Source organism: Cynara cardunculus (assembly GCF_001531365.2).
Source record: "Cynara cardunculus var. scolymus isolate 2C chromosome LG 10, CcrdV1, whole genome shotgun sequence".
NCBI classification, from domain to species: Eukaryota; Viridiplantae; Streptophyta; class Magnoliopsida; order Asterales; family Asteraceae; genus Cynara; species Cynara cardunculus.
This window is the reverse complement of record NC_037537.1, coordinates 19,664,227-19,680,062: the sequence shown is the minus strand read 5'-3', so window position 1 is coordinate 19,680,062 and position 15,836 is coordinate 19,664,227. Positions and strand designations below refer to the sequence as shown.

At 32.1% G+C, this 15,836-nt stretch overlaps 1 protein-coding gene across 2 annotated transcripts; it reads left to right on the top strand.

The window, feature by feature from the left end:
* Nucleotides 1–10,133: 10,133 nt before the first annotated feature.
* Nucleotides 10,134–14,803, top strand: LOC112519820 (SUN domain-containing protein 4-like). Of its 2 annotated transcripts, XM_025128113.1 has the most exons (5): nt 10,134–10,536; nt 11,351–11,579; nt 12,501–13,768; nt 14,087–14,172; nt 14,468–14,803. In XM_025128113.1, exons 2-5 carry the CDS (start codon nt 11,420–11,422, stop codon nt 14,700–14,702), a joined length of 1,749 nt encoding a protein of 582 aa, XP_024983881.1. In that variant the 5' UTR covers nt 10,134–10,536; nt 11,351–11,419; the 3' UTR covers nt 14,703–14,803. The 2 variants fall into 2 exon arrangements, with proteins under 2 accessions (XP_024983881.1, XP_024983882.1); XM_025128114.1 differs by having other exon boundaries at nt 10,198–11,579.
* Nucleotides 14,804–15,836: the final 1,033 nt, after the last annotated feature.

Sequence of the window (15,836 nt, the reverse complement as noted above, 5' to 3'; positions counted from 1 at the left end):
TGTGGTGTTTATAGAGGTGGGAACAACGGAAAAAATATGTTTTTTACTCCTTCCTTATTTTCTTCTTTCTTTTCAATAAGATGTCGATACAACATTTTTTTCTCTTATATTTATTATCATTTAATTTATATTTTATACACACACATATCTATACTATATTCTAAAAAAATTGACAAAAACTCTTAAAAACGATTTTTTATGTACGAAGTACTGTTTATTTATGCATATTTACTTAAAATTCAAGATTACAAGTAAACTATGCATAAGTACAACTTATTAAAACTTGATGTTTGAATTCGTATAACTAATTGCGGATAAACATAATTAAATAGAGGATAAACATCTCATTTTAAAATATAAAAAAATATAATTAGAATAATTATCGAGTTTTAACAAAATAAACAATTATTATCTTTATAAGAAAATTATATTATTAAACCAAATATAAATTACTTCGTTATTGTACCTAAATTAAATTATAAAAAAATTGAATTGAAAAATTACACAAAAAAATGAGGAATTTTAAATAGTTAATTTGATATTAATACCGATATATTTTTTAACAAATTTTTATGATATCTTCAAACTTATATTTTATTCAAAAATAAAAACATTATCGCTTTCTCAAAATCGCATACAACCATATTATAACATCGACTGAAATAAATAATAAAATGAAATATTAAAATCAAGATAAATTTCGTTGCATTGCACGAGTATCCTTCTAGTGTGAGTGTATATATATATATATATATATATATATATATATAAATGATAATATATAAGAGAAGAAATGTTATATCGACATCGAAGGAATGATAATATATAAGAGAAGAAATGTTATATCGACATCGAAGGAATGATAATATATAAGAGAAGAAATGTTGTATCGACATTGAAGGAGTGTGTATATATATATATATATATATATATATATATATATATATATATATATATATATATCCCCCTACCCTACATAACCATTCCATTCACCTCTTAACGGGTACAAATTGGCTTCATATCTTTACACACTGTTAGTAAACATATATGATAAATATTAATCAAAGATACAATCATATTTATCTATATTTGACTAATATTTATCGACATACGTTCACTAACACACATGTCAAAATTTGATTGGAGGAACATGTTTAAAATTTGAGTGGAGGAACCTGAATCTCGATAGGGACGGATTATAACTAGTTGATCCTTATTACATATGACTTCTTTAAAATGGCCAATAGTCAAATGTCTAGATAAGCGACCGGTTAAACCCTAGGGACAACCAGTTTGTAATGACTTCTAAAAAACCCGTCATGTGACACTCTCTCGTCGGTCAATGGTTTAATTAGAGCGGAGTGGGCCTTGATGACCGATTATAATGTCCGTATAGTTATGTATTTTCCGATAACATATTGTTAAGCAATAATTGACGTGGTAACACCATTTGACATATACTTATTGTGCAAGATAAAAACAAATGTTGTTTCTAAAATTTTCCAACGTTCTAGACTAGACTGGCACTAAAGGAATTGATGACGAAATTTTAAAAAAAATCAGTAACAGAATAAAAATTATACAACTGATTGTTTTGAATATCTTTTCGAACTTGAGAACTTTTTAATATAAAAGGGAGAAATAGATAAAACGGGGATCATCAGCTTCTTGGAGACGTTTTTGGGGAGTTGAAATACGTACAAAAATAGGTTACATACAGAAAAGAAGGAGAAAAGGTGCAGAGGAGACGAATAATACTTGTAATAGGCGTGAAATTACCAACCATTTTTGATCGAATTCACATATGAATAAGTTGAATCGGTAAAGGAAGACATTCATAACGCTCTTAGATTAGGAGAGATTAGCATCTTGACCATTCGTCAGTATGTTTGCATATCGATATGATATTTGGATCAATCTATTTATAATTTACGTATTCAACTTTATTTTGTTACAAACCAATATTAAACATCATACACGTTATACCATCTTACTGTTACAAAGTTTAGGGGTCGTTTACCAAACACTTATCCAAGCATTTACAGGTAAAATCTAACACTATCACTTACTTACCGGGTAAGATTTTAGTCCACCAATATGGCATCGTATGCAACAATTTACCCGGTAAGCGCTAACCATGGTAAGAGTTGTCGTCCTCACTTACTGAGTAACACTCTCGGTCCTTGCCTTCGCCCTTACCAGGTAAGATTCTTGGTCTTCGCTATATTCATCCGACAAGGTAATATGACTTGGTAAACGTTTAGTAAACAACCCCTTGGACAACTAAAAAACATCTAATTTGAATTTTCAAGATTAAATCTTGGGAAATAGACCCAAATGACCATATTCCATAACCAAATTGATCTTCTAACCATTTCTCTCCGAACTACACCAAAAAGTCATTAGGTCCGCAATACCTAATTACGAACCTACTAAACGACAAAATTCTAGAGTTTTTTTTTTTTTTTTTGCCCAGGTCCGTAATTATTACAGATCCGGCCCAAAACCCATGTTGGATGGTGGGCCGATCCATAGAAAAATGAGTTTTGGGTCGAATTCGTAATAGCTGCAGACTGTTGATTATGGACTTGGCCCAAAAACGTTGATTTTGTTTTGTCGTTTAGTGGGTCCGCAATAATTACGGACCTGGATATTACGAACCCAGTAACTTTCGATAACATCCAAAAATAATGACTAAAAGGTTAATTCAATTGTTAAATATGATTATCTGAGTCAATTTTCCTTAAATCTTTATAGGATGATCTCATGGACTCATAGTGCTGTCTCTAGATTAAGTAGACCTTAGGCAAAAAAAAGGTAGCCTAAAACCTTTTTTTCACTTTATTGAAATTTCGTTATTATTGATTTGTTAGTGCTTTTTATTCTTTTTAAATAGAGTAAATTACGTCTTTCGTCCCTACGGTTTGTTAAAAAATTACAGTTTTCGTTCTTGTGCTTTAGATATTATGATTTTCATTCATATAGTATGTAAATCATTGATATTTTTGTTCTTATAATTCATAATTTATTGTTGTTTCAGTTCTTGTGGTTTATATTTTTTTACTATCTTGGTCTTTTGTACTTAAAAGGGTAATAAATTAGTTTAGAGATGAAACTATTAATAAATTACAAATCATAAGAACGAAAACTGCAATTTTTAAACCATGGGGGTGAAAATCGAAATGACAAACCATAGAGATGTAAAATGTAATTTACTGTGTTTTAAATATGTAAGTGTTTATTGTTTAAAAAAATTTATCTATTGGAACTAGGGTTGTAAACGAAACGAAAGTTCGATCATTTATGTTAAACGAACGAACATGAACAAGAGTCTCGTTCGATCATTTATGTTCGTGAACGTCCGTTCATTTACGTTCGTTTATATTCATTCGTTTATGTTCATTTATATATTAAATTTAATTTATAGTCTTTTGTTTATTTACTTTGAATTCAAATAATATTTATTTATGTTCGTTTAGTCCGTTCGTTTATGTTCATTTAGCCCGTTTGTTTGCGTTCGTTTAACATGTTAATGAACAAACATAAACGAACACGAACACACCTGATTTCTAAACGAACGAACACGAACACAAAGATTTTCGTTCGTTTACCATTCGTGTTCGTTCGGTTCGTTTACAACCCTAATTGGAATTTTAAATTATTTCAATATTCAAACAAATCTTCTTAAAATTTTATCATCTAAATTTTTAATTAAATCCAAAAATATAACTCTGAATTTGCTTGAATTTATTTATACGTATAAATTAACTTCGCTCACTATATAAATAGAATGTATACCTGACATATTTGTGTATTTGCACAACTTATTGAAATAAAACATATTACCAAACCACAAGGGTGATGTCTGATTGGTTTGAGTTTGGGCTTCAAAGATCAAAAGTGTCTGGAGGTCCCAGGTTTGAATCCAAGTAAGAATAAAAATCTCATAGTGGCCATAGAGGTTCAAATGCGGTGATTCTCAGCTATCCATTAAGCGAATGGTCGTCATGGAATTAGTCGGCTCGCATAACGGATTGAATATCCAAGGTAATAAAAAAACATATTACTTATGAATTTTGATTTTTTTTTAAAAACAAATGAAAACATTTAATAGAAGTAATTATTAACTATAAATACTACATTAATTACATCATAACAAGAGACCTTAATTCTTTAGAAGACCCTTAGTGGTCTTAGGCTCGAGGTGGCTACCCATGCTTGCATACTTTATTACTTGACTGTGATATGTCTTAAATGTATACTTATGTGCCGTTTACCAAACACTTATTCGTTAAGTGTTTACCTGTAATATTTAACATTAATATTTACTTACCGGATAATTTTTTTTTCCGTCAAGACGACATCTTATGCAATAATTTATCCGGTAAGCGTTTACCGTGGTAAGAGTCGTAGCCCTCACTTACCGGGTAAGACTCTTGGTCCTTGTCTCACTCTTACCGGGTAAGTTTTTGGTTTTTAGCATATTCATCAGGCAAGGTAACATGACTTGGTAAGTGTTTACTCGGACAAGCATTTGGTAAACGGCCCCTGAGGTAATATTACGCATACAGACCTACAATCACAAATTAAATGCAAGGTTAGACGCCTTAATAGACTATTATGTTTTTGGAACAAACAATCGTATATTTTTATTGACCTCTTATTTGATAAGAGTTTCATACCCAAATCAAAGATTAAGAGGGCCGTTTATCAAACGTTTACAAAGTTACATTATTTTATCAGATAAATATGACAAAGACCAATAATCTTAGATCACTTTCTTTCCTTAATTTTTTCTTTCTTTACAATTATTCATATTGACACCATCATTCTCTCTATATTATTATTCATATAGACACCATCATTTATATATATAAAGAGAAAAAGAGAGATCTTCTTTTGTAATAACTAATATAAATTATGTTAACCGAAGTATTTTCGTATTTTTTTAAATATATTTATATCATATTTCTTAATTATATTATTACTTTGTTTAAACTTTCTTATTACACTTGAAACTTCACAGTTGAACATTGTGAAGGTTCGATTTTCTTACATTCACAATGTTTTGCTGTGAAGTTTCAAGTGTAAACATGTGGTCTTACGTGAACCTACCCTATATATATATATATACACACACACACACAAAGAGAGAGAGAGAGAGAGAGAGAGAGATAGAAGTTCAATTGCAAACTCTATTTTCATTGTAAACGTGAGAATTGATCCCGGTCCTACATCTCTATTGATACAGCAAGTCACATTAAATAGAGTTTTTAATTAAAATTATTAGTTAAATTGATTATGGGTAAAAAAGAAAGTTAAATTTAATCCCACGTTAGGGATGTTGATTTGCCCCGACCCGGTGGGGAACCCGGTTCACCCAACCCGAACGGGGACGGGGATTCCCCACTAAAACAGGTCCCGGGACCGGGAATCCTCGGTAGTGGCAAATCGGGGTTGGGGTTAAAACGGGTCCTGGGACCGGAAATCCCCACTAAAACGGGTCCCGAGAATCCCCGGCATTAACTTTATTTGTTTTAATACATGATATATAAGAAGTAGAGTGAATTACATTTTTCGTCCCTTGTCTATGGTCGTAGTAAGGTTTACGTCCTTACAATTTATAAAGTACATTCGTGGTCCATTTTTTGATTTTTAGAGCCCAAAATCGTCCCTCTAAAAAATCCCATTAGTTTAGCATCTGTTAAGTTTGTCATGTGCCCCTTACATGAGGGACAAATCGGTCATTTTACCTCTTTATCTTTTGAAAAGAATTAGAAACAATTTTTTTATTCAATATCATATATAAATTAATGTTTAATAAAAAAACAAATATTATACAACGTTTTTAATCAGAATTAAAGCATTTAACCGTAAAGGACGATGTGCTTTGACTGTTGTTTAGTCTTCAACAAGAGCAACCCCATCGACACATGCCTCCTCCCCCGTCACGGCCCCAAGAGCAGCCTCGTCAAGGTGAACAACCCTCCCCTTCTTCTTTCATCCTCTTCCCATTCTGCCACCGGCCCGACCACCTGTAATTTTTCTTTTTCTTGATGAACCAACCCGCCCCCCGCCCCCCCCTTTTTCCCCTTTCCCTTTCTCAATCTGTCATTGACGTTATAATACCCCAAATAAGGACAATTTGTAATAAATGTCATAAGGAATGACTATATTCATCAAGCACTCAAAGATAACCCTGGGGAGGGTCCATTGTTGTTAATAGCCTATAGTTGGAAAAGTATTAAAAGATTAAGTAATTATTACGGATTTTTAAATTTAAAAGGGAAAATTGTACTAAAAAGGAACTAACTTTCATCTAATTTCTATTTTAGGGAACCAACTTTCAAAATTGTCATTTTGGGGAACCAACTTGCACCTGATTCCTATTTTGGGAAACCAACTTTCAAAATCGTCATTTTGGGGAACCAACTTGCAAAATAATTATAAAAAAATAACTAAAATTCGTTTTTTTCCAAAAAATTAATGCAATAAAATCTATTTTTCATTTCAAATCTCGTTTTTTTACTGATATCAAATTGAACATTTAAAAAAAATTCCAAATTACCACCATAAAAATTGTTTTTTACTAACGCAAAAAAAATCAATTTAATAGAAAAAAATAATAATTGATGCAATAGAAAATAAATATTAAATATCACATTCAAGATTTTTATATCTAACCAATTGCATCAATTAATTTTTTTCTATTAAATTGATTTTTTTTGCATTAGTAAAAAACAATTTTTATTGTGGTAATTTGGATTTTTTTTTAAAATGTTCAACTTGATATCTGAATTAAAAAAACGAGATTTGAAATAAAAAATAGATTTTATTGCATTAATTTTTGGAAAAAAAAACGAATTTTAGTTATTTTTCTATAATTATTTTGCAAGTTGATTTCCCAAAATAGGAATCAGATGCAAGTTGGTTCCCCAAAATGACGATTTTGAAAGTTGGTTTCCCAAAATAGGAACCGAGTGCAAGTTGGTTCCCCAAAATGACGATTTTGAAAGTTAGTTCTCCAAAATAGGAATTAGGTGAAAGTTGGTTCCATTTTGGTGCAATTTTCCCAATTTAAAATTTTAAAATAACTTCATTTATATGGAGGGAGAATATGAGATGGTGTATTGTTAGAAAATAAGTTAATAGCACTTAATGGTCATCAGAGGAGATGGTCTATAAAACAAAATTCCGTTCCTTTCACCTTCGATGTACTTCGAAAATCAAAAGAGGAAGAGGGAGAAGAACAACTGGTTTGTGTGTTCCTCGTGTTCTTGAACACCACTGAAGAACGAGAAGCAACAATATCACTCGAGAGAGAGAGAGAGAGATCTTCAAGTTTGAGGTATAATCTTTCTCTAAAACTCGGTATTTTCTTGTTAGGTTAGCAGCATAGTATTTAGAATTGTTTTATATCACTTCTGCCTGGATTTAGAAGTCGTCGAGCTGATAAATGAAGAGGTAGTTTTGTTGAAAACGGCGAAAAAAATCAGAAAAGTACACGTTGCTTGTAAAATTTATAAGAAATCACTCATTTGTCTAAATAAGGCGTGTGATACATTTCTTAAAAGCTTGAGATGTCTACTACACATATTCTATAAGACCGCATGATATGTATGGGGTTCTAACCAAGCAAAATCGATGGATTTTAAAATGAGTCAGACTTACATAATCAGCGTACTGATTTCATAAAATCCATATAAAATTCGTTATAACTTCGATAGAGGTGAGCTCTGTATATATGGAATCAGAAGAGGTTTATCTAAAACATTTGTGTAGATATTGAATTCTAAAAGCCCTTGGAGGTACGAGAAACTAATGGGTTTTGTAGCGTGTTCAATGCTGAAATAACTATGTTCTAGTCTAGCTAACTTTGTACATGTTAAGGTGCATGTTTAGAAGTGTATGTAACCATGCAAGTGTTCACCACAAGTAGCGTGCACAGTTTATTTTGGGTATTTTGTAGCAATCACTCAGGTGAGTTTCATGAGATTTCACTGAGATGTATACACATGTATAGAAACGTATTTTTACATGTACGACTATAAGGATTGATAAAAAGGGTAAAAAACTAAAATTTTCTCATGTGAGGGGCACAGGAAGTATTTAACAGAGATATTTTAATAATGTTAAATGGGGGACTAGTTTGGTGTTCAAAACATGAAAAAATAGACCATTAGTATAATTTACGAATTATAGGGACAAAAACTAAAAATCAACAATAAACGAGGGATCAAAAATGTAACTCACTCTTAAAGTATAAAAACTACCCTGCTATCGTTTTTCTTCGGTCTTTCTTTCTTTTCACTCAATCTATTCCATCCGAAAACGTAACTCATGGATTATTTTAAGATTAATAGTCATTTTTACCGGTTGGTTTCACCTTTTAGCCACTTCTTTACAAATTTACCAAGGAAAAAAAACCAAGATCTGCAATTTCAATTTGGGAAAATTGCACCAAAATGGAACCAACTTTCACTTAATTCCTATTTGGGGAACTAACTTTCAAAATCGTCATTTTGGGGAACCAACTTGCACCTGATTCTTATTTTGGAGAACAAACTTTCAAAATCGTCATTTTGGGGAACCAACTTGCACCTGATTCTTATTTTGGAGAACMAACTTTCAAAATCGTCATTTTGGGGAACCAACTTGCACCTGATTCYTATTTTGGRGAACCAACTTTCAAAATCGTCATTTTGGGGAACCAACTTGCACCTGATTCCTATTTTGGGAAACCAACTTGCAAAATAATTATAGAAAAATAACTAAAATTCGTTTTTTTCCAAAAATTAATGCAATAAAATCTAGTTTTCATTTCAAATCTCGTTTTTTTTATTCAAATATCAAATTGAATATTTTTAAAAAAAAAATACAAATTACCACAATAAAAATTGTTTTTTACTAATGCAAAAAAAAAATTAATAGAAAAAAATTAATTGATGCAATAAAAAATAAATATTTAATATCACATTCAAGATTTTTATATCAAACAAATTGCATCAATTAATTTTTTCTATTAGATTAATATTTTTGCATTAGTAAAAAACAATTTTTATTGTGGTAATTTGGATTTTTTTAAAAAATTGTTCAATTTGATATCTGAATTAAAAAAAACGAGATTTGAAATAAAAAATAGATTTTATTGCATTAATTTTTGAAAAAAAAATGAATTTTAGTTATTTTTCTATAATTATTTTGCAAGTTGGTTCCTCAAAATAGGAATCAGATGTAAGTTGGTTCCTCAAAATGATGATTTTGAAAGATGGTTCCACAAAATAGAAATCAGGTACAAGTTGATTTCCCTAAAATGATGATTTTAAAAATTGGTTTCACAAAATAAAAATTAAATAAAAGTTGATTTATTTTGATGCAATATTTTTTTTTAAAGGAATTTATATGCTTGAAAAAGTCTAGCTCATCACCTGACACGTTCCCAACCTCCACTCGCTTCTTGCATGTAACAGTAACACTCATTCCTGCCCAAATGTCATTTATCTATTGGCAACTATTCGCTGGCACCAACCAACACGCTCTTCCCCATTTTTTTTAACATTTTCTTTTTTTAATTTTTTTTAAAATCCGTATTTCCGTTAACAAACGTTATTATTTTAAATAGAGATCATCGACATAAGGCATTTAATCTTATGTCTTTATATTTTTCTAAAATTTCCAAAAATAAAAAATTCGTAAAATATACGATATGAATTGTAAAATACACATAATTTTTTAAAATATTTCTATTTTATTCCTCTTTAAAAAATAATTTGCTTTATTAATAGAAATTATTTTTGATAGATTTTTAAGGGACTGTTGATCCAAATGATTATCCGATAAATGCTTATTTATAGGAGTTAATACTATAATTTATTTTGATGTGTAAGATTTTAATACATCAAAACATATTGAATATTACAATTTATCAGGTAAGAGTCGTCAACTTCACATACCGGATAAGACTCTACGTCTTTCTCATCGTTCTTATCCGGTAAGATTCTTAGTTCTTGTCATGTTAATCCGATGAAAAAATTTATCTGATAAACACTTGTCAAACGTATTAAACGGCTCCTAACTCTAATTTTTGTCGTTATATTCTGTTTAAGAGGACATTGTTATCAATTTTGTGAATAGCAACAAGCGTTGGTTATGAGTTTGACCCGCTGGAATCCACCGCCCTCTCTTTAAAATTCGGTAAATACCAAATTCAAAATTGAGTGGAAAATTGGAAACCCAATCTTCTTGATATCATGGAGTCAGAAAAACGGCATAAACAGATCCAGTAAACCATAAATACAACAAATTTCTTGTGGCGAAGAACATACAGTGGCCGTTACACGCACTGCAAATTCAATCAAGTTTGAATATTTATTCTCTAAATTTTGATCCATCAGTATTCCAAGATCCCAATCAGGAGGAAGATCGGCTGAACTTTAGGCTTTTGCATACTCGATCAGTTCGATGATATCAAGATTTTTCATCATCTTCAACTTCTAGTTGATCTTTTCAAAGAAGTTCCCGATTTCAAGACACCAGGTGCTGTCAAAAACCTGAGTCTCTCTTTAATTTAATGTTCAAGTTTTTAATTACTTTAAGATCTTAGTGGCAGCTCCATGTGCATAATGGTTTACGCTGCTTTTTATGTTATATAATATCCTTTTGAGATCCCTGTACCCAGTTTTCATTATTGGTTTTCTCTCCGTTTTCTTCGGTTCTAAATTTTAAATTTAAAGATTTGGGTTTGGGAATTTTGTAATTTGTATTCAAATCGATATGGGTGTTTTGATCTTTCTTGAGCTTGTCGATTACTTAAACTTTTAATCGCAAAAAGCATGAAGAATGTGTTGATAGGGACACCTTTCCATCATCGTTTCTAAGGCAATTGTTTCTTGCACGCAAAGTGTTTGTTCTTAGGTGTCAATGGGATTCTTTACGCCTGTCCTCATCTATTGATTCATTGGATCCAATGGAGAATTACTTGCAACCAAACTGTAAATATATATAAATTATATTTCCAAGTTGTTGCTCTTGATTTGTGTATGATCATGTACCTTCATAGATTTGTAATGTTATTCTCCATAGAGTTGAAGAATTTATAATCCACATACCATTGTTCACTCTAGGTGATTCTATATTTCTATATGCCTGGTGTACTATTTCTTTCGCTTGAGAATCAGATTAGTTTACATACAGTTTCTTTAAGTATGTCTTTTAAAGATCTTTTATGAAACTAAGTTATATGTCATTTGATTCTGCTTGTGAATTGGATGGATTGTGAATGATTTTCTTATCAATGATGATCGCAGAAAATATAACGAGGTAATTGACAGAAGTGTTTATTTGCTTGCAGGACTTCTCTTCGGTAGTCTTTTTGTTGAGGTAGTTTGTCATGGTTAAAAGTGAATCATATTGATGTACAATGCAGAGATCACGTAAAGCTCTTCTGGAGAGAAGAGCTTTGGGAAAGCCTATTCTTGGGAAACACAACTTTTATAAGGTTTCTTTGTCGCTTGCCGTTTTTATTTGGGGGCTCCTTTTCCTATTAAATTTATGGATAGGCCGTGGCGATGGTTATAGAGGTCAGTTACAATCGTATTTTCTTAATTAACTATTTTATCTATTCTCTATTGGACATATGTAGAATAAACTACAGAAGCTTGAGGAACTCCTTGTGTGCAATCCGTAAGAAATGCATGATAGATCATTAACAAAATACTTTTATGGTCTAATATAAAACGCTTCTTTATATGGAAAAAGTCACAAACTTTTTTGTAAATAGCCAAGCAAAAGACAAACAATTATGCACAGAAAGAAACCAAAAAGGTATCAGATGGTCACCCAATAAGACTAAGTTCACGGGCAACTGCAAATGGGTTTTCACTATGGATTCTAACTATAACATATAACTCTCAATTGTAGCAGAACTTCACTCGCCAATTGATGAGAGAGTCTTTGTGTTTAAGCTTTGGAACAAGTAGGGACTTCTCATTTGGATTAATATTCAAGGTATCTCACAAACCTTGATGCTACTGGAGGAAGGAGGTTAGGATCAAAACACAAGATTAACAAAAAAATAAGGTGTATGAGAACCGCAAGCAAGAAAAGAGAGAAAAAGGGAAAAAGAAATAAGGAATTGGAGAGGGGAAGTCACTACACTCATATGCATATCATCTTAACGTATGTCCCTTTAGGTTGCCAGATCTAGGCTTGATAACATCAATTAACTCTAAAATTCCTTTGGTAGTTTGAGTATTCACTGTGACTGAATGCACGCACCTTACCGAGTCTGTTATGATGGTCGTTTTCCCTGATTATAATGAGCATTGGTGTTAGATATTTTGCAGAAAAATAGCAAGATTTCAAAAATGTAATCAAATTTATGTTATTATGGTTACTTCCTTTTAGCTCTTTAATAATATTAAGTCATAAACTTACAATCGTTGGAGGTAGTAATGCATGTAAATCTTCTCATATGAAGCTGTTTTATTTCTGGTTTATAGATGGTCTTGAAGATCTCCCTAAAGGTTTAAGAACTTGGGGTGAATTGAAGGTGGAGCCCGATAAAGAATCTTATTGCTCAATATCTTCAGACGAATGTGCTGCCACAGATCTCGACTCCAAAAACCTTATCAAGAGTGCCTGCATCTCTGACGCTGAAAAAAAGGAGCGGGTTATCAGTCAAGAATTTCAAATGGAAGAAAAAGAACCAAGTGATCTCTCCATAGCTACAGCAGAACAGAAGGAGATTATTGATCCAAAAGGGTCATCTAAAACTGAAAAATCAAGATATGTACCTCTACGTCTTGATGAATTCAAGAACAAGGCTTTTAATACAAAAAACCGACCTTCAAATGATAATGTGGGAAGTATAATTCACAGACTGGAGCCTGGTGGTGCAGATTACAACTATGCTTCTGCTTCAAAGGGTGCAAAAGTTCTAGCTTGCAACAAGGAAGCAAAAGGTGCATCAAATATCTTAAGCATAGACAAAGATAAGTACCTTCGAAACCCATGCTCATCTGAGGAGAAGTTTGTGGTTGTGGAACTTTCAGAAGAGACCTTAGTTGACACCATCGAAATTGCTAATTTCGAACACCATTCATCAAATCTGAAAGAATTTGAACTTCTAGGGAGTTCGGTATATCCTACTGAAACTTGGTTAAAACTTGGAAACTTCACTGCTGGAAATGTGAAACACACACAAAGATTTGTTCTTCAGGAGCCAAAATGGGTGAGATATATAAAGTTGGATCTTTTGAGTCATTATGGAACTGGGTTTTATTGTACATTGAGTTTTGTGCAAGTTTATGGAGTCGATGCTGTTGAAATGATGCTAGAAGATTTGGTCTCTGTGCAAGATAAGAAGTTCCCATCTAAGGAACTTGAGAGTGATTCAAACCCGAAGGACTTCAATGCAAAACGTGATTCATTTGATCATGATTCCATTGATGGAGTGGAACACGCGCAATCTGTAGATGAATCTAATGTTAACCGTGCAGTTACAACGATTGATCTTCCCGACCCTCTTGCAGAAGTACGCCAGCAACAAGCTGGAAGGTTGCCTGGGGACAGTGTTATCAAGATATTGATGCAAAAAGTTCGACTTTTAGATATAAATTTATCATTGTTGGAAAGATACCTTGATGAATTAAACTCTAAATATGGATCCATTTTCAAAGAAATGGATGCAGAAATTGGAGAAAGAGATATACTCATGGAGGGAATCAGAACAGACTTGGATAGTTTTCATGAGAGCAAGGAGGCCTTGGTACGTATTATTATTACTCATTGTGTTCCATAAGAATTGTGACATTCCCTTTTATCTCACACCCGTGTTTAAACCATAAGCTAGCTTGCCTCGTTTGATCAGCTATAAGCTAGTTTTCTGAAAAGCTACTTCAAGTAGCATTTCAATAAGTTCCATGGTTCTTTTTCCAACTATGCCCCTAATATTTTTCCAATTAATTTTTCTAGCATGTCCTCTTAGGTCATTTTAACTTGTCCCCTTATCAGCTAGTAGCTAGCTTATCAGTTATTCTAGTGGCTCGGAAAAGTTGTAACCTTTTTGTATTCTCCTCTATTACAGACTAAACAGGTTGATGATCTAGAATCGTGGAAAACACTCGTGTCTGTTCAGCTGGATGATATCACAAAGAGCAATGCCTTTCTCAGGTGATTCTTTTTTAATCATATCCTAGATAAATTTACCATTATTGTCATTTCATTAGTTTGTCAAGTTGCACAACAAGCACAATTGTATGTATATGCTTATGCGTGTCAAAACCTCTCTCTCTTTGCACATAATCACATATTAAAGAGTGACCCCCATGCATCAATGCGACACTTATTTTGCAAACATAATGTATCTATGGTTTGAAACATGTGACCAGATTGTCACCAATTTGGATGAATGTGGATGATGTGTTTTGTGTTTGATTCTAACGAATACGTATGAATGTGGATGCAGATCGGAGGTTGCAAAGGTGAGAGAGTATCAAGTACATATGGAGAATAAAGGGATCGTTATATTTCTTGTTTCCTTGATTTTTGGATCGTTAGCTATTGCCAGATTATTTCTGGGCAAAGTTTTGTTCGTTTTACATAGTAACAATAGATTAGAAGAGGGTAGCGGATCATCTGACGGTTCATGGATGTTCCTGCTTTCGAGCTGTATGATAATCATCATTATCCTCTCGTTATAATCATTTTCTTTATGGTCGTACTTTCAAGGTCATTTTGTGTAACATCTCTATGAAGATGTACGGAAACATTTGTTTATAAGATGCCAGAGAAATATTGCATATGTGATTTGATCTTTTTGAATCATCATGATTCATGGATTTGGCAAGAAAATACCAATTTCTTGAATCTTGAATTGCATTTGCAGGTGTTGTTTACTTGGTTTCTTTGGCTCACTCCTATGGTGATCCACCATAAAACACAAAGAGGCTTTATTGAAGGATTTTTACGGTGGATGTGTGGCGGATCACGGTGGGTGGATTGACCGTCACCGACGGATTATCTAAGGATTTTTTGATTGGTGATTGAAAATCCGCATCCAATAATCACAATTACCGGCCATGTAAAATTAAATATTAAAGATCAAAATATATTTGTTATTTAGTAATAAATATATGCATATGTGACATGCTATAACATGTATTAATTAAAATAAAAAAAAACTAATTGGGGTCGGATTAGGGGCGGGTAATACCATCCCTGATCCCGCTTTGGATATAAAAATAAATCCCCATCCACGTCCGGTTACTCATCAAAATGGGGAATCCTTGCCTCGTTGGGGTTGGGTACCTGCAGATACCTTCTCCAACGGGTAAAATTTCCATCTCTGATCCTAAGGGGAGATGTGCTCTTTAACACAACATTTTAATGGTGTTTAGTTCGATACAATGAAATAAATCATTATCAGATATTGGATAACGAAGTACTTCTCCAAATTGAAAGAATGAAACTCATCCTCGTTTTCATTTTTCAGGGTTCTCGTTCCTATTCTAAGCCTCTCAATGCAAATGGTTGTCGAGAATCAGTTGACGTCTTTGTTACCATTTTAGGTCTTTTAGAACATCTTCAACAACAATATTATAATTTTATGTTAAATAAAGTATCAAAAATTAAAAAATCTTTAGAAAAATTACATCTATTTCCAACAGCTACTCTGTTTTAGCAATTTCAATATTAATTATATAGTATTATACTAGTAACATATTTTATGAATTCATCATTCCAATATATTTTAAATTTTTTTACGTAAGAAAGTATAAATATTCAATTTCATTAGTAGAAACAATTAAAATAATATATATCTCTCTCTGTAATAT